Source organism: Urocitellus parryii, chromosome 3, assembly GCF_045843805.1.
Source record: "Urocitellus parryii isolate mUroPar1 chromosome 3, mUroPar1.hap1, whole genome shotgun sequence".
Taxonomy (NCBI): Eukaryota; Metazoa; Chordata; class Mammalia; order Rodentia; family Sciuridae; genus Urocitellus; species Urocitellus parryii.
This window is the reverse complement of record NC_135533.1, coordinates 1523278-1551222: the sequence shown is the minus strand read 5'-3', so window position 1 is coordinate 1551222 and position 27945 is coordinate 1523278. Positions and strand designations below refer to the sequence as shown.

At 61.3% G+C, this 27945-nt stretch overlaps 1 protein-coding gene across 1 annotated transcript in view; it reads right to left on the bottom strand.

Moving 5' to 3' along the window:
• The window catches only part of Ptprn2 (protein tyrosine phosphatase receptor type N2), a 794381-nt gene that overhangs the window by 20795 nt on the left and 745641 nt on the right, over positions 1-27945 (bottom strand). The window contains exons 14-18 of the mRNA XM_077795880.1: positions 20679-20826; positions 17851-17924; positions 12207-12284; positions 1349-1468; positions 647-813 (exon numbers count right to left, since the gene is read on the bottom strand). Coding sequence (XP_077652006.1) covers positions 647-813; positions 1349-1468; positions 12207-12284; positions 17851-17924; positions 20679-20826 — 587 coding nt within the window. The remainder of the gene's footprint in view (positions 1-646; positions 814-1348; positions 1469-12206; positions 12285-17850; positions 17925-20678; positions 20827-27945) is intronic.

Sequence of the window (27945 nt, the reverse complement as noted above, 5' to 3'; positions counted from 1 at the left end):
GGCTAGGACGCGCCTCGCCTTCACTCTGCTCCTGGCCCGAGTGCCTCCGAGGAGGGTGCTGCCTGCCCCACGCCTGGCTTCGGTGCTGCTGCCTGGGGCCACCGCAGGCCCCACGCTGAGCCACTGTGGCCAACCCTGAGACCGCAGCCCCACTCCCTGTGCATGGGCTTGCTGTGCTGCGCTGCTGATCTCTTCCCACCACAGCCTCGCGTTTGTGCAGCAGAACAGCACACGCTTCAGGACGGGACAGCTCGTGGGGCGACTGGCCAACTGCCCGGCGGACAGCCACTGAGAACGCAGCCGCGATCCCACCATGCCCAGGGCTCTTGCCTGAGACAGTCCACCCCAGAATCCAGCCACCTTATCAAGCCTCACCCCAGCCGACAGGCGAGGGCCCAGCTGGCCACGCAGGCCTCATATCCTCACTTTGGGGCTGTCGGCTGAACCAAGGGCCACCCTCCCACCATGTTAAGGTGTCCACCTCGCCACTAACCAGCACCAAGGCTGGAGGACAGCAGCAGGTCCCCCACCTCTTGCCCCAGAGGATGCCCACGGCTGCAGCTACCCAGACACGGATCTGGTGCCAGCCCGTGCCCTGCTGCCTGGTGTCACCCTCTGGCTACATGGGCTGCGGGCAGCTCTTTACCTGCGGAAGTCCAGGAGTGCCCCTGTGGAGGAGGGGACGCCCCGGTCATACCAGCTCAGGAAGTGGAACTGGGTCACGGTGCGCGTCTGCCGAGTCTGCAGGTTCTTTAGGTAGAAGCTCCTCACCAGGAAGTCCTCGCACCAGATGTGCTCCGAGACCAGGTTGACCTGAGGGGGAGGGGACAGGAGGGGACAGGACAGGCCATGCCTCGTGAGTCACAGGCGCCTGCACCCCATGCTGCCGTTGGGGCAGAGGGGTGTCTTACAACATGACAGCTGCGGCAGCTCAGCCTTGGCTTGGCCCGGTGCTTCCCTCTGCTCTGAAATCACCTGTACAGACACCGGGAAGCCCTGGCCCGGGCCAGGAGCCCCTCGGTCCTCGGGACAATGGCAGTGCTCTCTGTGGAAGGAGGTCCTGCCTGGGTGGCCGGGAGCAGGATCCACCCTCCTGGAGGTGGTATGCTGCTTATCCTGCCAGCGCTGGGGTCGACACTTCAGGTGTGGGGACACACGGTGCACCCCAGAGTCCGGGCCATAACCACACAGCCATGTGGCACCTAGACCCCTGAGGACCTGTGGTGCTGCCTGCCCTGCGTGGCCCTGCCTCTGCCTAGTGGACAGGACTGGTCAGCTGCTGGCCACCTCACCCAGCAGCCCGGGCACAGGCTCCTCCCTGGGGACGCGGGCACCCCTGCCTCGGTACCTCGTAGAAGTGGTAGAGGTTGGCGCCTTCGTCTGGCCAGTAGTGGTGGCTCTGGCGCACCCCGTTCTCCGTGAGGGGCGTCAGCATGACGATGACAGCGCAGCCGCTCTCCCACACCATCTGCGGACAGAGAGGCGGGCCCAGGTGAGCTCCGTCACACGTGCCACACTGCCGAGGGACAGGCAGTGAGGGGACACTGCGCTCACAGACACCAGTTGCCACGGGGCAGCGTCTGCCCTCCGCTGCTCTGGCCTCGCCACGAGTTCTGTAGGATGTGGGAGCCAGCGAGTCCCCCCACGTGGCCCCTCCACGGTTCCGCGCCAGCCATGTGCCTGCCCGACCTTCGGTCTGTAAAGGACACTTTCTACCACGCGACACAAGCAGAGACCTGTCACCACAGTTATTTTTCGGTGGTTATCATTACTCTGCTGGGCCAGAGGGACAGTCCACCCTGCGGACCTGCAGGGCCATCGGGAGCGGCTCAGAGGAGGCTTTCCAAAGCACACTGCAGACTCCACAGCAGCATATCTCAGGAGGGTTCAAGTCAAAGCAGACCCCAAGCTGATTTTGCCATCTGTCCTGGCCACATGGGACAGCCCCAGACCCAGTGAACAGAGTGTGCCCAGCACCTGGGCAGCACAGTCCTCCCGCGCCCTCTCGCAGACACGGCCTGCCATGGGGGGCGTGAACCTGCGTTCCGGGCCCAGTGTGTCCAGGGTGGCCAGCTCGTCCCCATCACGGGAGAACTGCTCTCCTGCACGGGTCACATTTCCCACAAGACGTCACAGAGATGTTGACAAGCATTTGTGTTTGGACGCGAGTCCGTATCTGAGAGCTTCCATTCCTTTTAAATACATATATCAATACCCAGTTATGATCTTGTTCTTTAAGAATCCACATCTCACCTAGGAAAAGGCTTGTCCATCATAGTTCCCGTTACTAAATTCCCCAGTCAGACGACATTTTAAAATCAGGCTTGTGCATGGTGTTTTCCTCTGTTAATGCTATTTATTTTCCCATGGGATAGAAACGGCTGATTTCCCGGGGGTGCCTCACTGCCTGCTACCTACGTCAGGATTTCATGGGACCTCCTGAGATATTGGCTCAAATCCCACAGTAGGTGTGCATCTTGCGTGAGCCAAGGGCTTCCCTGGGCCTCTGTGCCAGTCGGGCAAGAAGGGCCGGGCGTGCTCTCTGCCTTCAGACCTGCTCCCCGTCTGCACACCCGTCACGCGGCAGTTTAATGTGCCCTTAGAAAGCGAAGAAGCTCGTCGGAGCCATTACGGAAATGAGGAGAAACACGGGTTTTATGAGTGTAATAAAAACACAACGATCTAGACCATAAACTAATCACCAGCACCCCGCTGGTGCCGCCCAAGTGTGACGTTGGGGACCTGCCGCAGCAGAGGGGCCTGGCAGCCAGGGGCTCTCGCGGCTCACGGTGGCAGCACTGGGAGTCCGCCTGGCTCTCTGAAGAGGTGCTCAAGATTAAATCCAAACAAACTCCATAAACTAAGGTCCCAGCCTCCCACGGTGCCCTGGGGTGACGCTTCTCCTTAGGTCTGGGTAAGAGCAGAGAAGGAGTCACCAGACACACAGGCAGCTGCATTGAGTCCCAGTGCCACGAGCTGCTCCAGGATCTGACGAGGTTTTCTGGTGTCCCAACCTGGGGGAGCCAGAGCACCTCTCACTAGCTCCCACCGTCACCCACGTGCCGCCAGCTTGGCCTCAGAACAGAGAAAGAACCTGGTCTACCAGGTCTCACTTCTGCCCCCTTCACCCCAGGCTTGGTCTGCAACAGGCAGACGTGGCCGGGGAGGGGGACACTGTGCCATGCACCTTGAGAGAGCTGCACTTCCTCCTTGGTCATGGGCGATGACTTGGAGTCCCTGTTCAATCTAGCGCCGACCCCTGGAATAGGCCGGCATGAAACTAGAGAGCGACAGGCTGATTCAGGATGGCAGTTTCGGGACTTCTGTGAAGTATCTGAGAACACTTGTGGTCTGCACTCTGCTGTCTGACCTCTGACTGAGCCATGTGCCAGGCCTAAGGCTGGAGGCTCGATGGGGACAGGCAGGGCTGGTGCTATGTGGGCCCAGAGGCACCTGTGGTGGCCCTCAGAACCCCTCCGCTTGCAGACTTACAGGGGGTTACTTTTCCCAGGCAGGAAGCAGGGTCCTCTCTGCCCTGATCAAGATGAAACTGCGATGTAGACTGAGTGAGCTTGGGCACAGACCCCACGTGTGAATGGCTGGTGCTGTGCTCGGAGGATTGAGATCCCCCAGACGTGCCGGCTCCTCTGCTCAGAGCCCACGTCTGTGAGTCTGGGCGGGGAAGGGGCAGAGGGTCTTCCCCCCATTCCTCACAGTGGCTGGGTTCCAGGGGCTCTCTTGGTGTGAAACCAGGGCTAAGCCCGCTGCCGATCCTAGGGAACCGCCCAGGGCCAGAGCCTGGTGATGGATGCAGAAGAACTGGAGTAGCTCAGACAGTTCGCCTGCGCATAGGAAATGTGGGCTGGTGCTGCCCAAGTGTGATGTTGGGGACCTGCTCTTTGAGCCAGCTCACTGGCAATTAGACCCTGGAGCTCCCTGCTGAGGCTGGACTGTCCTCTCCAGTTGCGCAGAAGTGGCGCCTTGTGCCTGTGTGTGGCCCCTGGAAGACCATCTGTTTGTTTTGGTATGGAGGGTGGACTCCGGGGCATGCTGCCACTGCACTGCCACCCTGGCCCTTCAATTTTATTTTGAGACAGGTCTCCTATGTTGCGCAGACTGGCCTCAAGCTTGGGACCGCCCTGCCTGGGGCCCCGAGCTGCTGGAGTGCAGGCGTGTGTCCCTGAGCCCGGCTAGAAACGGGGCGTGGCAGGTGTGATGACTGAGATGAGGCCCTACCAGAGGGGCTGGTCCTGTCCAACCTGATGTCCTTCGCACAAAGAGGGCCACACCAGGCCAAGGCAGGGCCCAGGGCGGACCACGCCAGGGCCAGCACGGACGGGGTGATGCTGCCACAAGCCAGGGGCCCCCGCGGCCCCTGAGCTGGAGGAGCAGGATCTGCCCTGGGGCTCTGTAGGAGCGCCTGGCCCACTCCCCGGTCTGGGACTTGGGCCTCCGGCACTTGAGAATGCACCTCGGTTGCTGTGAGCCGGCCCGTTCACTGTCCCAGCAGCCCGAGCCAACAGGCACACCCGGACACTGCCGCCCAGCACCTTGGCAGGCGGGGGCATCAGAGTCAGGGGGAGCAGGAGGGGCCCAGGTCCACCTGCTCAGAGTCCTCCTTGAGTACTGAGTATCTCACCAGCAAACACAGAGGAGCCTGCTAGAACGTGGCCCAGGAACCCAACCAACACTCCTCCAAAGGAGACCCTGGTGGTGGCCACCAGCGCTGCATACAAGAGGACACTGGGCAGGCGCAGACCACAGGACTCCACTGCACCGTCCGAGGCCAGGAAGCAGCACAGCCCTGAGGTGCAGAAAATAGGACAGGGCCTGGGAAAACTCAGAGGCTCCTCAGGGCTGTCGCGGTTCTGGGTACCTGTGCAGCAGCCCCAAGTCCCTCCCTGGAGACAGCTGCCTCCCACGTGCACCGTGGCCACGAGCAGATGTGTGGGTGGGCGGTGGTGGGCACAGCAGGATGTGCCTGAGCCGCAGGGGCAATCCTGCCATTCGACATGGTGGCCTGGAGGGCCGAGCCCGACCTGCCAGGCAGAGGATCGAGGACGCAGGCCCCAGCACAGAAGAGAGCTGAGCAGGACACTGGCATGGCGGCAGGGGCCGAGGCCTGGAGGAGGCTGGGCGAGGGAGGTGGCCACAGGGTGGAGGTCTCGGCTGTGTGAGGAGCAGGCTCTGGAGACCTGGTGGCAGTGGGACTCCTGCTCAGTGTTGGGTCCTGGGCATCTGTAAGCAGGTGGACTGTTCGGCACCCCACACAGCCAGGGGAGGAGAGGGCCTGTGGGTCTGTCTGCACTGGCCTCACCAGGTACACCTACATCAGACGCCAGCTGCACACCTCCATCAGACACACTGCCTAGACTGTGCGTGCTGCGCCCCTCCCACCCTGCCTTATCTCATCTGTGTCTCCACATCTTTCTTCCTCTGAATTGTTATCTCCTGAAGACCCGTTCCTACTCTGGAGCGTGCACTGGAGTGATTTATTACAGCCGACGCTTAATTGAAAGAGAGGTGACTTGAGGCCAGGCCATCAGTGGCCTGTGCACAGGGTCCTCCTGGGCTGCTTGACCGTAGAGACTGGCTCTGTTCTTTGAAGTGGGTGCGCCTGCCTGTGTGCTGGAGCTGCTGGTGGGGCAGACAGCCCTCGCCAGAGAAGGCAGAGTGTCCCCGGGCCCAACCCGGCCCACTCTCCTGCAGAGAAGCTGCTTTCACAGGTGGACGCAGGGAACTCTGAACAGCAAGGTGTCCATCCTCAAGGGTCACGCCTGAGGAGCCCATGGTAGCTGTGTGGGCAGAGCACACAGCCCCTTCCCAGCCTGCATGGTCAGCCCAGGCCTGCAGTCCAAGCCTCTGGGGCCCTGGTCCTTCCAGGACTGAATGGGGTGTCAAGCCCAGAGTTTTGTAGAGGAGGAGGGTTGAAGGGTGGGGTGGGGGAGAGAGGAGGGGGAAGGAGGGAGGAGAAGGGGGGGAGGGAAGGTGACAGGGTGGGGTGGGAGAGAGGGGGAGGAGAAGGGGGAGGGAAGAGGAAGAGGGGGGAGGAGGGAAGAGGAGGGGGAGGAGGGGGAGGAGGAGGGAGGAGGGGGAGGAGAGAGGAAGAGGAGGAGGGGGGAGAGGGAGGAGGAGGGGGGAGGGAAAGGAGGAGGAGGAGGGAGAGGATGGGAGCTCCTGCCGTGTTTCAGCTGTCAACCATAAAAATCAGCTAAGCAGGAATCTTGGGAGATGTCTTTCTAATTCCAACTCCCATGTCCACAGGAGGACTGCCATGGCCACCAAGACAGTGGTGGACACATCCCAGGTCTCAGTCACAAACCCAAGCCTCGGGTGAGGTGATGGGACCAAAGCTTTCCTTCGCTTTCCCAGGTTGGGAGATGTAGGGGGATCCAGCGGGGCCACACTGGAGACGGCCCGCCCTGGGAACTCTGGGGCGCGCGGCCAGAGCACAACTCTGCAGGTGAAGAGTCCAGTTTTCCTCCGTCTGGGTCCCCTTGATCCAGTGACGTCTCCACATCAGCCAGCCTGCTCCGGGGGACCTCCCGCGCTTCTTCCCCCAGTTCCTCAGTGTCTGCCCACGGCCAGAGGCCAGATGAGAGAGCACCTGAGCTGACCCCTGAAGACAGAGGGCCTGGGCAGGCTGGGCAGCAGGATAAGCCTGGACGTCCACGTCAGGCTGGGCTGCCATTGCAGGCTGCCGCTGAGGCTGCCAGAGGCCAGGTCTGTCCACTGAGGGGCCTCAAGTGCAGCTGCGGATAGGAGGCCGTGAACTAGCCTGGCAGCCTGGAGGCCACCCCAGTGGGGTCAATGCTGTTAATGGGGTAGGAGGGCCCTTGCCCCCACCGAGGTAAGCGGCCTTCTCTGGAGGCCCGACGTGAGGCTCTCGGTGGTTCTATTGACAGGAGCCACACGATGGTCATCTCTGGCTGATTAAGACAGCCTGGCCAGCAGGGGTGCACATGGGAGACCCATGCCACAGCTAACGGCCACAGGGCACAGAGGTGGCTGGCCCTGGCTGTGGGAACTGGTGCGCGGAGGCTGTGGCGACAGTGAGCTCTTCACACTGTGCTTTGACCCTGGGAAGAAGGAAGGTCCTCTGGGTCTCCCGGGGCACTCAGCTCAGGTGTCATGCCTCAGCTGGGGCGGAGGCTGCGCAGGAGGACCTGGGCTCAGCAGGCTCTAGCTCTGGGAGGGAGAGAAGCCAGGTCCACGCGAGCACCTCACAGGATGTCTTCAGAGGGCAGACACTAGAGATGGACGGGGGACTTTCTTCCTGGTGAACCGCTGCTGGTGGCAGTCAGAGCGGACCCTGACTGGGCACTGCTGAGTGCACTGGCCGGGAGAGGGCCTCATCCCTCGTCGGCCTGAACCAGCCTGCTGGCGGATGGGCTGGGCAGTGCTGGGGGCTCCAGCTGCCCTGGGCTCAGCCACCTGCACAGCACTAGGCAGGACGATGCTGGCGTCTGGGCGTGACTGCCCTTTCCTGCCCAGGTGCCTGGGATGATGTCCTCCAGCATCCCGGGTCCTCACCTGCCCTGACTCTATGCTCCACATCTGCAGACACTGGCCATGCATCCAGGTGGCAGGCCACGCTGCCTCCACCCTGCTCAGACCACTGTGCACCCCTGGGACACACCAGGGTGATGAAGCCACCCAGCACTCCACTGCCAGCTCACCTGCGTGTGCAAGGAGGAACAGCCCATAGCCGGGCCTTCAGTCACGTGGCTGCTCTGGCAGGCAAGGGTGGAATGACAGAGCCTGGAGGCCACTGGCCCTTGCCTGCCCAGTGGTCCTGGGGACACCTGCAGAGGCCTTTCCACAGGCGCTGCCCGGCTGGGAGGAGGCTCGGCACCTGGGTTGTCAGGTGGAGCTCAGGCAGCTGGCCGGGAGCAGGGTCTGCAGCCCATGCCGTGGCACTGTGCGCTCTCCTCCTGTCCCTCTGGAGTCACGTCCCGTCCAGTCGCTGGCCTGTCCACTGCTAGGAGCCATGTGGCAGAACCCGTGTCACAGCTGCCCTGGCTGCTGCAGCTCCTGGAGCCTGCTTCCCAGGGAGTTGGCCGCGACCCCTGCTTTGTCCTGTGGCGAGAGGCTCAGCAGGCACCGTCACGGCTCCTCAGCCACAGCTCAGAGGCCGCTTCTAGAAAGTCCCCACCTTTCCACATCCAAGTGCCGTCCTGGGAAGCACCGCTCCCACCTGATGCCCACACCTGCTGCCTACCTCTGAATGTGTCCTCCCCATGTGGGCACTGGGATGGCTGGTGACCTTCCCTATGGGGCCAGGTGGGACTAGAGCAGAGCCAGGTAAGCATGGACACACCAGGGTGATGGGGGGACACACCAGGGTGATGCTCCTGCCCGGACCTGAGGTTGGCAAGAGCGAGCTCCCTGCAGAAAGGGCGTCTTTAGAGGCAGGTCACAGGACCCACGTGCATCCCAAGCACAGGGATTGGATCAGCCGCCTTCTCCTTCTCCCTCCCCTCACTCCACAGCTGGGGGACACCCATGGAGTGCAGGTGCGGCCCTGGGTGTCAACCCACCTGGGAGGTGCTTGAGAAATCGTGAATGAAACACACCTCACCAGGCAGGCAGATGTGCCTGACCCGGAAGGAGCTGGAGTGCGGCCCGCCATCCTGTAGAGAGGGCCAGGTCTCACTGGGCCGTCTGGAGACGCAGAGGATTCCACGTCATGTGGCCCAGGCTGTCCCATGTCCTTACTCCAAAAGCCATGTGTGTTTTCTTTAAAATACAATGATTTCTAGGCAGTTTACTCCTTTCTGGGGAAGCCTGGCTTAGTGGCTCTGTGAGGAGGCGTGGGGTTCGGGGGAATGGCTTAGAAGGGATGATTGGGAGATTTCTCTCCCTCCTTACCAGAGCTGGCCCTCGGCACCTGTGGGTTCTGCATCTGAAAATTCCACCAGCCACGGACGGAAACTATTTGAAAAAAACCTGTGATTGTGCTGAATGGGTACTGAGCCTTCCTGTCACCGTGTCCCAACAACCTCGTGTGACATCTGTCTACGCAGCCTGCATACTGTTCTGGTGTCGTAAGGAGCCCAGAGGTGATCCGGAGCATCTGGGAGGACCCGGGGGTCATGTGAGCACACTGTCATTTACCCCAAGGACTTGAGCCTCCACGGGTCTTGGTACCAGGGAGTGAGATGGAGCCAAGTCCTGCCCGATCCCAGTGGGAAATTGCACATCTGTTCTTGGCAATTTTAAAAAGATGAATCAAACTTTTGAAAATAAAATTCTTGACATGCATACAGTGTCTGAGGGGGAGATTCTATAGCTAGATAACTGATGTTTTTTGGAGAAAAGAACTGGACTGCAGAGTCCGTGGGGGCCCCTCTGTCGTCTTCTAGAACCTTCTGGGTTTTGCTTCGAGGCAGCTGCACCCGGCAGGGGGCTGGGATCAGGTTGCTCAGGGGGCTGAGAAGGGCCCGGCTGATGCCTGAAGCCCTGCAGGGCGGTGAAGGTGGACATCGGCCGTGCTGAGCGTGAGCATGGCATAGCCGGGAGGCCGTCCTTCCAACTCTCCTGTCCTGGTTGCTGGTGTTGTCCTGCTGAGGGACTTGGGCACCTAGGCTCTGCCTGTGCCTCCTCCACACCCCGAGACTGTCCCAGGTCCTGTGGTGTCCTGTCATGTGGCCAGGTGGTTCCTTGGGATGCTCAGTACAGGTTTCCTCTCTTCCTGCTGCTGCCTTGGGGAGAAGGGGTCCAGCCAGGACCTGGGGATGGATCTCATTTGGGAACAGCGTCTTTGTAGACAAGGCCACAGTGGTCAGGATGGACTCCAGTCCAATGATGGGCATCTGCCCACAAAGGGAGACCTGGAAACACAGACGCAGTGGGAGAGACCACGCGATGTCAGAGGTGGAGAGGGGTCCCCAGCAGGCCTTGAGGCTCATGGAGGCCAGGTAGCTGCTCCCTGAGACCAGCAGAGGTGCCCACCTGCAGCCCTGGGCTGGGGCCTCTGGACTCCCGATTCCTGCTCCTGGTCGGGGCTTTCTCCTGCAGCCTCGGGGCACAGAGGCAGCTCTCCCAGACCAGGGCCTTCCTCAGCCCCAGCTACACTGGCCTCCTAGGGAAGTGCTCGCCACTGACAGAAGCACCTGCTGCCCCAGGAGGCACTGGGGGGGACAGGAACCAGGAGCCACCGGGAGTGGCTCCAGGTCCATTAACAGCCACAGACCCACAGAGTGAGAGGCGTCGGCTCCGCAGCCCGTGGTCCACCACCCCCAGCTTCATGTTCCAGTCATGCTCAATCCTAAGGCACCGACAGGCTGGTGGGTCGGGAAGATTTCTGGTGTCTGAGAGAGGTCCAGGCAGGTGCCGTTCCTGAGTGCAGCTGCAGAGCTGGCTGCAGCTGGACAGTCAGGCGTCACGGTGCTCAGGATGCGACGCTGGGACTGCGAGGCAATCGTTCAAAGAGGAAGAGCTGTGTCTGACAGGCGCCCACGTTTCCAGAGACGGGATTCAGAGACCCAATCGTCAGCCGTGGCCGGGTAGGAAACTAGTGCCCTGTGGGGTTTGCGGCAGAGTAGTATCCCTAGGACAGGGACTGGAGGAGAGGGCAGGGTCCTATGCAGAGTGTGGATGAGGTGGTGAAGCTGGCTACTTTGGAGTGGAACCTCACAGAGGCTCTGAGGCCCTGAGGCCCTGGAACCTCAAGGCTCTGCAGAGCCCCCCAGGGCTGGTCTCCGGGCCCCTGGAGGGGTGGGGCTAGAACCTGGGGAGCACGTCAGCCGGTGTCCCCGTCCTCTGCAGACAGCAGGGCTGGCGGCTGAGCGGAGCCTCAACTACCCTGCACTTGCCTCTGTCCCACTCGCCTCTCTGGGCTCCATTTTCAAGCTATTTCCTGTCCCCTGAACACCAGGCTTTGAGTGAGATGTCATAACTCGAGTCCAGCGCTGGAAGCCTTGGCTCCTGCCACTGGTTGGGCAGGTGCCGAATTCCTCAGGGACCCACTTGCTCTGCCTGCTCAGGGGAGGAGAACGGCACTCACGAGCCCAGGAGGCCAAGGGCGCCAAGCACCTCGGCACAGCCTGGACCCTTCCTTGGGTTCCAGAAAGGCAGGGAGGAAGGCCCCCTCTTGAGTGCAATTGGGAGGCTGGATGGGGCGCTGGGGCAGGGGACAGAGAGTCTGGAGCCGGGGGACGTCCTGACCTTTCCCGAGTCTTCTTCTCTCCTCCACCACTGAGCAGCTCCATCTCCAGCTGCTGCCTCCTGGGGCTGCCCCGGCGGCCGGGCCCACCCACCTCCCGGGTCTCCTGCGCCCAGCTGTGGTTTCGCCTCTGTGTGGCGTGCCTGGCTGTGGCAGGAGCTGCGACCACTGTGGCCCTCAGTGCCACTTCCCAAGCCCGTTCCCCTCAAGCTCTGCAGGGGCTGACGCTGGGGGGGCACAGCTGGGGAAGGGGGGCCCACCACAGCACCCCCATTTCTCACATGGGCAACGGTGTCAGTTCTCCAGGACTAGTCTGGTCCTGGTGACCCAGGGTGACGCTGACGAAGACTCTTGCCTTGAAGACCCGGTGTCGGGCCCTCAAAGAAGACCGAGCTCTGCCTCGACCTTCCTAAGAATGGAGCCACAGCCGGGCCGGGAACCCACGCTCCTCCCACACACGTTCAAATGTGCGCTGGTTCCGGGGGGAGGGCAGGGGTGAGGAGGTCAGGTGGTGGAAGGGGTGGACATCATCACCCGAGGAACAGGTGCCACTGTCCAACGGGGGCTCTGCCTCGTGCACAACCAGAGAAGTGAAAGGCTGTGCTGCACTTGTGCACAGTGAAATGAGATGCTGTCTGCTGTTGGTGCAACCAACCAGGAAAAACAAAACGTCAACACCAGAAACAAATACGTCAAAATAAACCACATAACGGCGTAATTGTAATTGAACTAAGTATGATGATAATTAAAATGTGTTCATTTCATTTCTTTATATTTTGTAAAATGACATTACAAAGTGGCTAAAAACTACAGATCTCTAGGGCACCGATTCTCTCAAAGTGAATTTTGATACTAAATTTGAGAAGAGATTAATGACAAAAATATCAAAGAACTCATAGATTCTGAAATCAAGTCACGTTTAGTGAACATCCTTTAGGAAGTTTGAATGGGCTTATCTGAATTCAAGGCATTATTCACAACCAATTTATTTAGATCTCGTTTTTAAAAGACATTTTAGGTTAAAAAAAAAGAGAGTCACCTGCCAGAAGTCGGCCACAGTGGCGGGCAGGGGTCCTTGGGTGGCGATGTATGCAGGATTCCTCGGGTCATGATCCATCTGTGGGGACAAGGCACACAAGACGGTCAGCCACAGGTCAGAAGCGTCCAGAGGCCGAGCCTCGCTGGGGGCGTCTGTGCCCCGTGTGTGACCCCCACCACTGTTCATGGATCCCAGTGGGCACCTGAGTTCCAGCAGACTCAGAAACCACAGCCAAGAGGCCTTCTTACACCTGGCTGAGGTTACAAGAGCAGGTCACAGAAACGGGGGCCCGGTGCCCAAGGAGACCAGGGCAAGCCCTTCATCCCAGCGACACAGCACGTCCTCACGGGTGCGTGGGGAGGATCTTCCTGTACCCCTGGGGCTGTGAGCCACCTGTGAGGACCCAGGTGGTGGGCTGCAGAGGGATCAGGCCTTAGCCCTGAGCAGCACACTCCATGTCCAGCCCCCAGGGATGGACTCGCGGGGGGCCACAGCTGCAGTGGCTTCTCTCAGGAGTTAGTGCGTCCCCTGGGGCTTGTATCTGCTCATCCTGAAAAGGGGGCTTAGGCCGGGCTGGTCAGCTTGGCCGGGGCCAACCTCAGAGGGCCAATTGTGTCCTCTTTCCAGCAGACGAGGGCTGAGAAGGGAGAACGTGGCCAAGGTCTTCCTGGCTAGCTGATGGGTCCACACCCTGGTGCTAGCCCCAGTGGGGAATCTGGCTTAAACTACCTTCATTATGACATTTCACTCAAAGACTGGTGTGCAGGGGACAGGAGATAGCTTGAGGATGGAGCCCTGAGAGGCGAGTGGGACAGAGGCAAGTGCAGGGTGGTCAGAGGCTCCGCTCAGCCGCCAGCCCTGCCGCCTACAGAGGACATGACGGTCATGCTCCCCAGGTTCCAGCCACCCCTCCAGGGGCCTGGAGACCAGCTGAGGGGGGGCTCTGGACACTGTGTTGGGGTCCAGCCTCAGGGCGAGACAGCTGCCTGCAGACCCCCATGGCTGGCCGAGCTCCTGCTCTCTAGGCTTGGGGCTGATGAAAGATCTGAGATGCTCTGTATTTCAAGATAACAGCCAAGAACACATTTCTCAGCAGAGTGAAAAACGAGGACGTCTTAACCACATGTGCTCCTGGGCCACACGCAAGGTCGGTGGTGGACCCAGCCGCCACCTTACACACGGCTCCGCGGGAGACCAGCAGGCCTGGGCAGGGAAGTTGTGTCCACACGGGGCGAGCCCAGGGAGCCGCTGCCATCCTCCCCCCTGGACAGAACCAGGCGCAGGAGGCTGGAGCGAGGAGCTTCCCTGCATCTAGTTGAATGGTTTCTAGTTAAAGTGGACGTTGTTTTGAAATTCACCACGACATACACCACGCAGGTAAATTATGGTACTTTCACTGAAAGCCCCAATTAAAACGTTCCCGTGACAGATGTTTAGTTTTGATTTTTAAAATGTGCATTTGCTGCGGTGACTATTTACGGAGACCCCGTCTCCCCGCTGTGCACAGGTTCGTGTAAGAAGGAAGACCCACCTGCCTCTCGGGCCGGCCCTGCCCGGAGCGCCTCGGCAGCAGCGCATGTCGATCATGAGCGTTCAAACCAGCAATGCTGCTGCTTCCAAAATGCGAGGGCCCTGGCCACGATGACACCCTGCCAGGGTCCCAGAGGGCAGATAGGCCAGCCTGGTGATGGGTCTTAACTGCTGAGTTTTAAAATTCCTTAAACCATCCGCTGCTGAGGTGCCCTGGACAGAGGCTGGGGAATCCAGGGACATGGGCAAGTGGATGGGGCCTGGCCGCAAGTCAGGCCTCACAGCTCGGGCCTCGGGCTGCTCCGGGAGGTGCCAGGGCACAGGGTCACACTGGTGAGGTGCACTCGCCAATGCGGACTGGAAGGTGGCAGGGCGCCTCGGTGAGCGCTGACCCTCAGTGAGGCCGGGGCCGTGCTGTCCTCCTGCCTCTCTGCTGGCCTGGGGCCACCTCTGCTCTGTGCACCTGGCCCTCCCTCCTTCCTTCTCACATTCTCTGTCTCTCGGTAATCTATCTTGGAGTCTCATTCCGCGTGCCACTGTGTGACCCTGGGAAGTCTGTTCAAGCCTCTGGACCTCAGTCTCTGTGTCACCAGGTGGGTGATGGGGACAGAATGACCTCCAGGTGCCCTTTAGCCCAGGTCCCAGGTAGACATGTGTGTGTCTGCATGGCAAGCCAGAGACGTGCCTGCATGTCCCGTGAGCCCCTTTGGGTGGGAGGACCTGTCCCCATGATTGCAGTGGTGCTGAGAGTCTGGGCCACTGGAAGCACGTCCCTGGCCATAGTTTCTGCAGTGACGAGCTGGCTCAGAGAGGCTGGTGTCCATTAACCCACAATTAAATGGTAGCTGGAGGGTGGCAGGACCCAGGCACAAATGACAGTGTGATTTCGCTGGTACTGTTTTTCCCCCAGAAGGAGGAACGCCATCTGTTGGGCCCGTGGTCCCTGGTAGACTGTTTCTTGGGAAGATGTCACGTGAAATGGGACACAGAAGGTGTCCCCTAAAGGGATGCTCGCCAACAACCCGGTGGTGTGCGGGGGCTGGGGCACACCCGCGTGAGGTGAGCGTCAGGTGGCTTCACCTTGAAGAAGCCCAGGCTGCTTGAAACCCAGAAGTCCCTCCCCAGTAACTTTCAGCCTCCAAGAAAAACTGCCTTTAGGAGGAGACCCAGGTTCTGAGCCCCAAGAGCTCACCAGAAGCGAGAGCGGGCCGGCCAGGGGCTTGCACAGCAGCCCCAGACCCACCTGGCCTCCTGGGGTCTCTCAGGGTGAGCGTGCCGGCACCTGGGCCTCCCTGCGTTCCTAGGTTACGGCGGAGCTCAGACCTCCTGTGCTCTCTCTGCGATTCCTTCCTCTGTGGTGCAGGGGATTGAGCCAGGGTGCTCTGCCATCGAGCCACACCCCGGCCTGGCCCAGCCTGAATTGCAGGTGTCCAGACGACAGGCTCTGGGGAGGGAGGCCGACCTTGAGGGTCTTCACACAAGCCTCAGGCGTCAAATTGTTAAAGTGAGTACGAGGGTGAGCCACCACTGCCCACAGGTGCTGGCTGTGGGGACTTCTGAGCCATGCTTGGCCACCTCCTCAGGACACTCAGGACACCTGCCCTGCCGTTGTCCATCCTGTGCAGCCGCTCTGTCCCCAGGGGCCTCCCTATCACACACCAGGCCATGTTCCTCCTTTCCCAAACAGTGGAACCCAGGATGAGGCTGAGCAGTCCCTGTGGCTGGCACCACGGGCTCGTCCTGGTCACTCACCCACATGCTCTGCCTGTGCCACTGTCCACAGGTGACACCCTCAGTCTGGCCAAGTTCTTAAATGGAGCCCGCAGGTCTCCCTGACTGCCTAGGGGACACGGCTCTGTGGACTTCCAGGACCCCTCTAAACGCAGACTGGCGTGGCTCAGCGTGTGAGGACCAAGTGCTAACGTGGCAGGTGTGACGATCATGGTCCGACCCGGCAGGTCGTCCAGCTGCTTTTCACCAGAGGCTGCCGGGAAGGCCATCCTGGGCCGTGGGTATTCAGAGAGAAGGGGCGGCTGGGATTTCCTAGTCCCCTCTCACAACCAAATTTGAAAAAAGACTCGCACTATAAAGCAAAGGGAAAACCAAGAGGTGCCCAGATCCAGTCTCTCCCCTGGTGTCCCTTCTGACCCTAGCCCCTGGCCAGCAGCTGGGAAGGTCACCCTGAATCTGCACTGCCCAGGCAAAGGAACCGCAGGATGCACCCCCACCCCTCAGCACGTGAGCAGGAAACCATCCAGGTCCTGTCCTGCTGTGGCCACTGCACCCAGCAGTGCCCACGTGGAGACGACCTCCAGCCGGGCACCCTGACCTGCGGAGAGCCCCACAGCACGGCAGGGACCCGCACCTCTTGGACTTGGGAAGGGCTTTGCCTGGCCTTTCTGTTTGGTCATTCCAGGAGAGGGACCACAACAGGCAGGGCCCGGTTCCTCCCTCTCGTCAGCCACCAACAGTGCTGCCCATCACCCTGTGCAGGACCCAGCACTCACAGGCCTGCCTCACGGGGCACGGGGTTCTCCTCGGGGACAAGAGTGCCAGCCAGTGGGCTTTGACTAGAGACTCAGAATCAGTCTTGCTGGGAAGACCCAGGGGACGCCCCAGACAGGAGCTCTGAAATAGACAGACCCGCTCTCTGCGTCCAGAGGCCCCCTGTGCAGGAGACAGTCCCCGCCACACGTCACACCCGTGCGAGGCCTGGGCCTCACAGCCCCCTCTCTGCACAGACAAGTGCCTGGACCAGCCGCTCCTCCAAGTCACTTTTTTTAAATATAATTTTTTATTTTACTTGTAGGTGTGCGCAATATCTTTATTTACTTGGTGCTGAGGATCGAATCCAGTGCCTCACGTGTGCAAGGCAAGTGCTCTGCCACTGAGCCACACCCTAGCCCCCTCCAAGTCACTTTTCAAAGCTGAGTTTGTGCACTGTGTGGGTGTGAGGGGGCAGGAGGCGGGACCGGAAGCTGCACAGCAGGGGCTGAACTGCCCCACAGAGGTGCTACAGGGGACAGCCCGTGCAGAACGATGCCCGGCAAGGGACGCCACCACGTGTCATCTCCTGCCGAAGGGCCACAGGATCTAGGACTCGGTGCGTTTGTGGCCCTAGGGCTGGCCGGCACGCTGGGTCCTGGGTATCCTGACCCCGTCAGACACACTGTGTTCTGTAGGCCCTGTGTTTGGTGGCTGCAAACCTGGGATTTCAGAAATTACTGATGTGTCCCTTAGACCAACACCAAGGAAAGCTGTGGGAAGGGGTCAGTGCATCTGCTGTCCACATCCACACGGAATCCCGGCCCCTCTCTGCACCCCACCCAGCCCCTGGCTCCACAGGCCTGGTCCCTCCGTCCCCACCTGCCCTCCCCACCTTGGCTCTGCAGGCAGCTGAGGCCCAGGGAAGCCCGCCCCAGCCTCCCCTGCTCACCTCCAGCTGGCCTCCACTTCCCTGTGCCAGCTGCCTGCTCTCTGCAGAGTCTGAGCCAGGGATAGCACTGGGGTGGGCGGTGCCCAGAGCCAAAGAGGCTCCAGGAGGAGAGCCCCTCTGAAGTCAGGGAGGCCTGGGGCACGTTCAGCACTGCCTCCTGCCATCCTCCCCAGGCCCAAGCCTCCACTCCCCTCTCCTCCAACAGCTGCTGGGAGGCACAGCCGCAGGCATCTGCTTTGTATTCAAAGACCCCAGACACCGACCACCCCAGGCAACAAGCCTGCTGTTGCAGGGCCTCGGGGCCGCCATGTTAATGTTAAAGGGAGGCAGGTTGGTACCTGGGTTTCCGTCTCCCAGGAGTCAAGGAAACGGCACCTGGGAGAGGTGACTGCCAGGGGCAGGAGCCACTGCAGTGTGGGTTCCACTGTAGCACCCTCCCAACTACTGGCCTGTCACCTGCCCGAGCATCAGGTCCCCTGAGGCCCAGTGCAGCACCCTCCCAACTACGGCCTGTCGCCCGCCGAGCACCAGGTCCACTCAGACTTGAGGCAGCTGGTGCGCCTGGCCCAAGCCAGTCCCTGGTCACCACCCAGGGCAGGCACTGCGAACCCTCTTGAAGCTGAACTTTCTCGCCCACAGAGGAGAGCCGCGGACCAGTGCTCTGGGCCGTGTACTTACAATGGGGCTGGCGTTGATGTAGTCCGAGTTGCTGTGACTGTTTTCCGGTTTCAGCAGGATCCTGGAGTGGTCATCTGCAAGAAACCCACGAGAGGTGGTGAGGAGCTGGCCCAGTGCTTCGTCCAGGGGCGTGGGGACCTGTCTAGGCTCACACCAGGGTCCAGCCCAGGGTCAGTGCAAGCCTTGAGCACTCCTCAGCCGAGTCTTTCCATCCTATCCTCCAGAACGACCCGTGGCCCACCCTCGGAGGGCAGAACAGAGCCGCTCCCTGCCCCTCGGATGCAGGGACGCCCCTCCTGCCTTCACGGCCCTGCAGTAAAGAGCAGACACACGCCCACACATGGAGGACGAGGCACCCGTGGATATCAATCAATAGGCCACCATCCAAAATAGAGTCTCCTAGTTGACAAGTGGCTAAATCCCTGAGAGGACTGGAATTTAGTTTCCAGGGGCGAGTAAGAGCCACAGGAAATGCAGATAGGGAGGAAATAGAGACGCCCAGGGAGCCTCCGGTGGGCATGAGCTCTGCACAGGCAGAGGCCTTGCCTGATGAGGGCCAGAGCCGGCAACCGTTCCTGGGGCTGACCAGGACAGCACATCCCCGTGTGAGTGCATCCCTGCCTAAATCTGGCTCTGGACGAACCCCTCTACCTGACTCCAGGAGCTTCGAGGCGTGGCCCCAGGGAAGGTGCAGGGAGCAGTGGGAGGTGGGTACGCTGGCCTGGCAAGGGCATGGGGTGGAGCTTCAAAAACCCCTCGTCCTCCATGAGGGGCAGCTGGGGGCACGGCCAGCGGCTCCACTCTTGCTCCCGGGTGAGTCCCCCGGGGACACGCAGCATCCTTGATCACCGGGTCCCCCATGGCTGAGAGCTTCCTCAGACTCAGGCTTGTTCCCCCAGACTCGCAGGGGGCCTCTTCCTGCAGGAGGGGAGGCCGCCCGCCAAGGGCCGCGCAGGCGGCACAGGCTTGGGGACTTCACTGTCACTGTCACTGGGGCAGGAGGCTCATCCTCCAGCCGTAGCTCTGCCTGTGCCCAAGCACACAGGCTGCAGGAGGATGGCGGGGTGGGTGGCCGGGCACCTGGCTCTCTGCCTGGCTGCGGATGCTGGGTGAGCTCCTGGCAGCGTCCTTGAGGCCGAGTGGGTGCAGCTCAGCTCTGCACCATGGGAGGCTCACAGAGAGGTCCTGGCTGGCGTGGAGGGAAGATGGGCAGCGGGGCCAACTGAGTGACTTGAAGGCGTGAGAAATGTGTAAGGTGAGCAGATGGCAAAACCCGGGGGCCGAGGGAGGAAGGGGCACAGCGTCGGGTCAGGGTCTTCCTGACCTGGAACGAGGCTCGTCCAGCAGAGAGCACTCAGTCTGCGACAGGCACCAGGCGTGGGGTAGGGGTGGGTCTGGGGTCCTGGAGCCCCGCAGTTCCTACAGGAGAGACCCCAATTCCAGCGAAGGCAACCCAGCATGATCACCATGGAGACGTGCCCACTGAGACTCACACTCGAACCTCTGGGTGAGAGCGCCAGTCCCGGAGGGAGCAGCCACGCAGAGCTGCCCCTCGCCCTGGCACAGGGGAACCTGAGTGGGACGCACGCTCCGAGCTGCACACAGGCGGGGGACCGGAGGGCTGCAGCAACAAGGAGCTGGAGGCCAGGGTGGGCCTGGGGTGATGGCACCGAGGGAGCCCCAAGGAAGTCACAGAGAAGGAGATGACAGGCAGACGCCGAGCGGGGGGCGGCACTGTGCTGGGAGCAGGCAGACTCCGGGTGTCGGGAGGCCTGAGTCATAGAGCTGGTTGCAGGGCCTGCTCGTCCGAGGACAAGTGCAGAGCCACAAAGCAGGATGGAGGGGGGACAGGAGCGTCCCCTGTGAGGTCCTCTGAAGGAGGAGCCAGCAGACACCCAAGCTGCTCGGGGGACCACCTGAGCAGGCCTCCCCTGCCTGGCTCCGCCTCCCCTGCCTGGCTCCGCCTCCCCTGCCTGGCTCCGCCTCCCCTGCCTGGCTCCGCCTCTCCTGCCTGGCTAAGGGTCCAGGGCACGGCCCTGATGCCAGGACCCCAGGAAGGCAGCACAGGTCCGGTCCAGTCACTACGGGAGGCCTTCCCTCCTCAGCCTCACTCTGGTTGGGACCTGGTAAGGTAGAGTCCCTGGTCCTCCAATGGCCACTGGGGATGGCGCGCACCTGGGGAGGACTTCATGTGTCGAGGCTGCTCCTGCTCAAGACCCGACCCCAGCGTGCTCACCTCTGCACACTGGCCTCTGAGCCCCGGCCCCTCTGCCCCCGTTGGAGGGTTCAAGAGCCAATCTAGCCCCAAACCTCCCTGGGCAGCACACCCCAGGGCCCCCGCGTATCCGTGAGGCCACCCTCCCCCACACAGTGACTCCTGGTGGAGAGCAGGTGCTCAGGGACCTCCACTGCAGCCACTGCGAGGCTGAAGGCTGTGATGGACACAACCGTAGTGCCCAGGATGCCCAGGTGCTGTCCCAGGTGCTGCCACTGCCCAGTGGGATCCAGGTGCAGATGCAGCAGGCCCTGAGGGCAAGGCTCGAGCCTCTGCCCACACCATGGAGGCCAGTCTTTCTTGCTGGCCGTGTGCCCCAACCCACGGCTTTAGGACCCTGCCACGGGTTAAATGGGAAGCTGTCTCTGAGCTGCCTGGCTGGGGACAGCTACGAGGCACAGGGCACTGGTCCTCAGTGGGCGCATGTTTGCAGGCTGGTAAGAGGGGTGGGCTCTCGGACCACAGGGTCGCGGCCCAATGTGGCCTCGGGAGCATGCAGCCTGCATGTGTCACCTGCCCCTCACCCCCGCAGGGCCCCCAGCTGGGTACGTACAGGTCAGCACTGCCATCGAGCGGTTCTTGGGCAGGTTCTCCTCCCTCTGGGCCACCAGGGAGCTGCTGGGCTCCGCCTGGTAGGCACACAGCGCATCCCACTCCTTCTCCAGCCGGTGCTTGTTCTTCAAGTGGTCCTCCATGTAGGCCTGGAAGGAGCAGAGCGTCAGGAGCCCGTGCGCAGCAGCTGCCCGGGCCAGGCGTGGCCAGGAGAGGCCGGCCTGCTGAGGGCAGGACAGCACACTCCCCGTGACTTCCAGGCTGCCGGGAGGTGCCCACCACGAGGGCCACGCAGCCTGCTCTGGAGCTAGAGGAACTGCTGGGGAAGATGGACAACCGTCCTGGCCACATGTGACCAGCCAGCCAAGGGGGTGCGAAGCCACACCTACGACCCAGGGAGGTGGGCTCGAGCAGGCGGGGTGGGGGGGAGAGAGCTCACCGAGGGCAGGGAAGGACAGGCTTGGGACCCATGGGTCACGGGTGGTGGCTGTGCCAAGTAGCAAGGAGAGATGCCAAGGCTGAGGGCAGAGGTCTGCACATCTGCAGGACAGCCAGGCCTGGACAGCAGGAGCCTGGGAGGTGCCTGCGCAGGCCGCAGTGGGCGCCATTGGGGCTCAGAGACACCCTGAGGACAATGCTCCCCGGGCCGTGAAGGAGCAGAGACACGTTCTGGAAGTTGTGCGGGTTTCAAAGGGAGGAAGTGGCTGCAGACAAGCTAAGACACCCTGGATCCAACACTCCCATGACCCCAGGCCTGCAGAGCATCTCCCTGGGTGTCACATGAGCTGCCGACAAGTGTGGCATGGCCATCAGCCTTGGAACTATGCACCCGAAAAACAGGAAACCTGCGTCTGGAAAGCTGCCTCACGTCCAGTGCGGGCGTGCCCCTGCCCACACAGATGCCTGCCCCTCCACCAGGAGACTTGTTTCCTCAGCTGCGTGCTAGTGGTGCACACGCACGGGACAGGCTGTGCCTGGGTGGGTGAGCCACGTGCAGGACTCCAGGCTGCGTGGCCTGTGCAGCATTGCAGGGACAGCAAGGCCCTTGGCGCTCTGCATTCTCCTGGCACTTGCCTGTGAGTACAGGTGACGGTGACAGCAGCAGTCGAGGAGCCCGGCCTCTGGCTATTCCCTGCCACATGCAGCCGTCCCCATTGATGCCTTCAACCAGAGGTGGCTGAGATGGGACGAAAGGTTCTCAGAGGACCAAGCCCAGCTGCGGGCCACATGGATCCGTCATCCCCATAGGGCCACGAGCCTACAAACCACGAGGTTTGGAGTGGCCAGCTCTCCCACGGCCAGCACAGTGCTCAGGCCCTCCTTGCTTCAACTGCCTCCCTGTCTGCCCACCTCCCTCTCACCACAGCCCCGTCTGTAGGAGCCTGGACGGTCCTCTGGGCACCTCCCTGCCCACAGGCAACAGGTAGAGGAAGAGAAGCACAGGGAGGGACCAGCAGCGCTGCCTCACACCACACAGGACAGGAAGGAATCTCAAGTCAGACATGGCCTGCCCCCTCCAAGCCACTCCGCAGGCCCAGGTCTGCCCCGCTGGTCTGCCTCATGTCAGCTTCCTGGACTATGTGGGGATCAGGTGTGCGAGCTGATCGGCAGGTGGAGCCCCTGGTGGGGAGGATGCACGGGGCCCACCTCACACCTGCTATGGAGGCCTGGCTGTCACTCACCCCCACAGCCAGCACTGAGCTGAGCAGAGGTTTACCCTGTGAGCCTGTCCCTGCCCACAGTCCTGGGGCCTCCCGCATGAGCAGTGCCCTGAGGTGCTGGCCCACGAGGCCAGGCAGAATCCAGACGGCTCCACTGAGGAGGCCACAGTCAGCTCTGAGATGGCCCATGTGGATTCAGGCACTGCCTGTGAGCCAGAGGCCTCAGGGGAGGCATGGGCTCCCGCAGCCCAGGACCTGGTGGGGCTGGGCGCCAGGCCTCACCCAAGGCACCCGCCAGGATGTGCCTGCAGCGGCCGCCCACTCTGTGGGAGCTGGTCCTGCCCTCCTCACAACAGGCACTCAGTGCTCCCGGTGGGGCAGCCGGCCCTGGCTGCCAGGAGCAATGGGTGAGCAGCTCCTTCCAGCCAGCGGCACTCTGCGAGACGAGCCCGGCCACTGCAGCCCGACCTGACCGTCACTGCACAGGGGCTCTGGACGCATCCTAACCCCTCCAGGCTGCAGCGGGCTGGGCTCCTAGGCTGACCTTAATCAGGGGTGCGGCACCAGAGTCCACGCTCACAGGAACTCCTGGCCTCGTGACAGAGCCTGCAGACAGGGCTGCTGGTCAGCAAGCTCGCAGTGGGAGGGGAGGCGGAGGCTGCTATCACGACTCCCCCGAGAACCGTTGCTGCAGATGCACCGGACTGCGCCGAGCCGGACGCACTTCTTGAGTCTTTGTGCGCAGTGACCTGCAGGCCTCGCCCTGGTGCACCACAGATGGACTTGTGCTGGTTTCCCACCAACATCTTTATAATCGCTGTGCGCCACGTTAAAGTGCTGCAGGCTCCTGCACCGCATCCCCATCTGCCCTCTTTTGTGGTCTGCGGGCAAGACATTCTCATCTGGGAGTCTGTGGAGGATCCTGGCCTTTGTAGCAAAACCCCACATTTTAATCAATAAAAGCAAAACTGAAATGACTTAGTCCTGCTTTTCCCGGGTGTGAGGCGCAAGGGTAGAGCAGGGCGGCACTCTGCCCAGCGGCTGCAGGATCCCCAGTCTCATCAGCGTGGATCCAGTGGCACTTGACCCCCAGCGGGCACCCAGCGGACATCTGAATAGTGTGTGCTGCCAGGGAGGTGGTCGCCCGAGAGCTTAGTTAAAAAAAAAAAAAAAACCCTGCAAATTTGAGTTCCATAAGTAGCCCTTGTAGAGAAGAAGAAAATGAAAGTGAAAAGGAAAACCCCTCGTGGCTCCAAGCCCCAGGACAGAGCGCAGGACTCAGCCGCTGGGCTTCCTTCTTTCAGAGCCAACGGCCCCGGGGCCGGCCTGCATGCTTCTGGAGTTATTAAGATGGAAGCTGCCCAGGCGAGGCTTCGTCTCCCATGGGGGAACCAGAGCCCCGGGAGGCTGGACCACTGATGGCTGGACCCTCGGCTCATGGCTGCGGCCTCCTCCAGCACTTCCTGCAGCCACGCAGCCTCCCTGCCCCTTCTGCACAGTGTCCTCTACCTGTCTCCTGGTGCCTGACACTGAGGACAAGGCCAAACCCAGTGTGCTGTGCTTTCCCCAAGCATGCACACCCGTAATGAAGTCTGACCTGCAAATCAGCACAGGAGGCGATAAACGACGACAGTTCTCTATAGATCTTAGCAACCTCACCTCAGCATGCCATTTTTTTTTCTTATTAAGTCAGGAGCTGTCCCTTTTCACTTAAAGGAAGCACTTTATAGGTTCTCTGTGGCATAACTGAAACTTCAGCATCATGACCCTGGTGCTTTGGGATCAGAAGTAAAGTTAGGGTGATCCAAACACAAGCACTGTGAACTGCAACAGTTGGTCGGATAAGATGGCTACTAAGTGACTAAAGGGTGGGTAGTGTATACAATGTGGATACTCTGGCCGTGGGGCGGTTCACATCCCAGGCAGCACAGAGTGGGAAGGCTGGAGATTTCACCATGTGCTCAGAAGGGCGTACAATTCAAAACTTCCAAAATGTTTATTTCTGAAATTTTCCACATGATATTTTTAGACCAAAGTTGATCGCAGGTAGTTGTAACCTCAGAGAGTGAGACTACGGATAAGGGGGATGATGGTATTTCTTAGAAGACCTTGGGGGTGTACCGACTGGTGTTGTCCCCTGTCCAAGTCCCAGCTCCTCAGCGTGTGGCTCTCCAGCCTGGGAAGACTCCGTGTCCCACTGTCTGTCCCCCTTGTGCTCATCTGGCTCCCCTCCCTGCCACTCCACTGTCATGAACCCCGGAAGAGGCCCAGCTCAACTCTGCACCCACACGCGGGCCTGGGGGGACCTGCCCTCCCAGCCCCACCCCTGCACCAGACGCTGTAGCGAACGCGTCTCTCTGGCATTCGCAGCTCTGCTCTGGGCTTCCCTGTGGGCCATGGCCTCTCCTGGCTGCTCTGTCCAGCCCGGGGCGGCGAGTGCAACTGGAAATCATCCGTGTCCCAGACTGAGATTTCCTGTGGATGGCAGCACCCAGGGAGAGTGCTTCTGAGTCCCCTGAACTCAGAACACATCCCCAAAGCAGCCCAAGGGACTGGAGCACCTCACGCCTCCCTGTGGCCTTCCTCCCTCAGGAAACACCTCCAAGCTCCTGCCGAACACAGGCTCCTGGCCCCAGCACACCTGGGACAGCCAACCCCATGTCCATCTTGCCGGCATGGAGCAGCAGCGATGGCTCAGAAGGCTCTTCTCCCCCTAGAGCCCAACCCTTCCCCACGGCCCAATCCCAAGCAGGCGCTGTCCCCCTGAGAGCCTCAGAGGGCTGTGCCTACCCCGTGGGCTCGGCGTACACCCCAGGTGCCCTCCTCTGGGATGCAACACACCTGCAGCTGGGGACCCTGCACAGGCTGTGGGCTCCTGGGGCCAGGGACCGTCCAGCCCTGACTCAGCCCACTGCACAGTCCATGTGCTGGGCACGGCACAGCCTCTGTGTGGTCTCTCTGCCGAGGGAGTGCCAGGGAGAGCCAGGCAAACGGGGTGAGGCCTGAGGGGAGGCGACAGGGGATGCAGCCCCACCGTGACAGGTGACAGAGCTCTGGAATTGCAGACATGGTACTTCATCCTTGTTGACCACCTGAGCTGCTGACCAGCAGATTTTGAGAGCTTTCCAATTCTCAGTGCTCTTCTTAGCAGCCACCACCGTCCCAAGCCATGGCCCCTTCCAAAGCCTCACCTGGCGTCCCACAGCAGAGACAGTCCCCAGATCAGCCACTCGTGAAGCGAAGCCCAGGTTTCGGGATGGGGTCTCCCCGGGTGCAGCCATCGCATGCCGCCTGGTGCCCGTCCCCCCAGGCTGTGAGGCCGGGTCCACGGTGGTGGGGGACACAGCTGCATTTCTTTGGATTCTTCTCCTTTGAGAACGACATCGTCAGCTTTCTGTCCTCTGCAGCCCCCCTCAGATCTCCTCCTAGTCCACCCTGGCAGAGCGTCTGGAGGGACACTCTCAAGCCACCTCTGGGTCCCCGAGCTTGGGGACTGCTGTGAGGACAGCCACCAGGTCAGAGCAGCCCTTTCACATGGAGCCCAGCTGGCCTGGCTACAAGGTCAAGCTGCCGACTCCCCCAGGGCGGGAAGTGGCCTCCCACGGGGGAGCGCAGAGGCTGCGCATGTTGGTTCTGTGGAAGTCACCGCAGCCCAAGCTGTGCCCGCCTGGCACACACAGGCCTTCTGACCCGCAGGGGCTTTGGCTGGGCAGGACGGGGGTCTGAGACAGCGCTGGCCTTGGTCTAGAGACTGTTCTCTCCACAGGGCAGGAGGCTAAGTGGGCTTGGCTGGGCGCTGGCAGGCACCTGGGGCGGACGTCACTGGCCATCTCCTCTACCCTCACTGTGCCCCAAGGTGAGTCGGGAGCTCCTTCCTAGGAGGGGAAGCGGGAGTGCACTTCTAAAGGTGTTCTGAGGTCCACCAGGTCACCTGTGGTGTGCTCTCTGGACAGATGTGCAGATGGGGGTCTCGGCAGGAGGAGGGAGGTGGGCAGCCTGTGGCTCTCAGGAATTCTGTGGCTGCACCGTGGCGCTGGGGATCCTGGCCCTCACCTGGGGAGAAGTGACTCACTGAGCTGCCCCAGTACCAGCGTCAGACTGTGGCTTGAAGGCGGGGCCAAGGGGTGACGGGGTGAACTGTCAGCAGGCAGGGAGCCACCAGGAGATGCGCAGGGGCCACCAGCAGGGCGTCACTGTTCACACTGTGGCCAAGGACAGTGGGATTTCTACCAAGTTCACATCACGTAGCAGATTCACCAGTGACGTGTGCACAGGCTGATGCCCGTGGTTCTCTGTCTCCACACCAGACCACGACCCTGGGTGGTTCCGGAACATGCTCCCCACCTGTCCATTCGTCCTCTGTTTACTATTTTTAAAGAAGGTTACTCAGGGAAGAGGAATTACTGGGGATGCTGCTCGAGAGATGACGAGAAGCTGAAGTGCCCCTTAGGGCAGGTGACGACTCAGCTGCAGAGTGTCAGCAGCAGCAGCACCCAGGGTCTGCCCGGAGCACAGGACTGGAGCCCACTATCAGGCTGAGCACTGACCACCCCTCGCCACGCACAGCTCCAGCCCATGCTGGCAGCAGAAGCTGGCATTGGACGTGCCCCCGGGAGAGCAGACAGAGTGCTTGTGGGCCCACACCAGTCAGCAGGGGGGTGCCATCACCTCCGGGTGGGGGTGCAGGATGGAGAACAGTGGGAGGGTCTCGCGGCTCTAGACTCAGGCCTGGGGACCCCTAGGCCCTGAGTGCCTCTGCCAAGGTGCCCCAGAAAACAAGGTAGAGCATCAGGTCTCACCTGCCCAGGGAAGTCTCACCTGCCCAGGAACCTCCTGCTGAGTGTGCAGATCCCAAGGGAGGACGGGATGAGGCCAGCTGACCTGGCCGCACATCTGAGACCAGAGCGTGGGGAACAGCACAGTGCTTCGTGAAGGGTGTTGGTGTCTGTGGGTGCTGCCTCTGGCACGTGGTAAGTGTGGTGTGGGATGTAGGGCAGGCATGTCAGAACACAGGACTCAGACTCAGACAGCAGCAGGGCGACCTGAGTCCATCGCGGCAGGGGCCTAGAGGGCGGCCTTGCTGTCTCAGCCTGGGGAAGTCTTGCTTAAAACGGGAGTCACAGGCCACCAGCAGTGTTCAAACTGCCATCTGGCTGACCCAAGGTCCCTGGCCCTCCTGCTCCTGAACATGCCAGCCACCACGGCCAGTGAGGTGGGCCCCAGGCGGTGGGCTGGGCCAGTGCACCCCTGCTGTGGCTCCAGGAAGAACTTCAAAGGTAGAGCAGATGCACCCACAGTGCCCAGGAGCCCACTGGGCAGGTGCAAGGGTGTGCCAGAGTTTGCTTGGGAAAAGCAAGCCTGGGGTCTGGAACTCAGCCTCCGGCTCTCTGTGCAAAGCCTGAGGAGGAGAACAGGACCCCAGGAATCAGGAGGACCCATGAAGGACCACTCGTGGGGCCCGTTCCCTTCCCCTGCACCTAGCAAGGGCTCCTGGGCTGGTTTCTTAGGAGTAATCACTCTGTGTGGGTCCCCTGGCTTTGCCCAGCCTAGGGTACTGTGCAGGGCAGAGCTGGACGAAACCGGCCAGCAAAAGCCTACGCAGCCTGA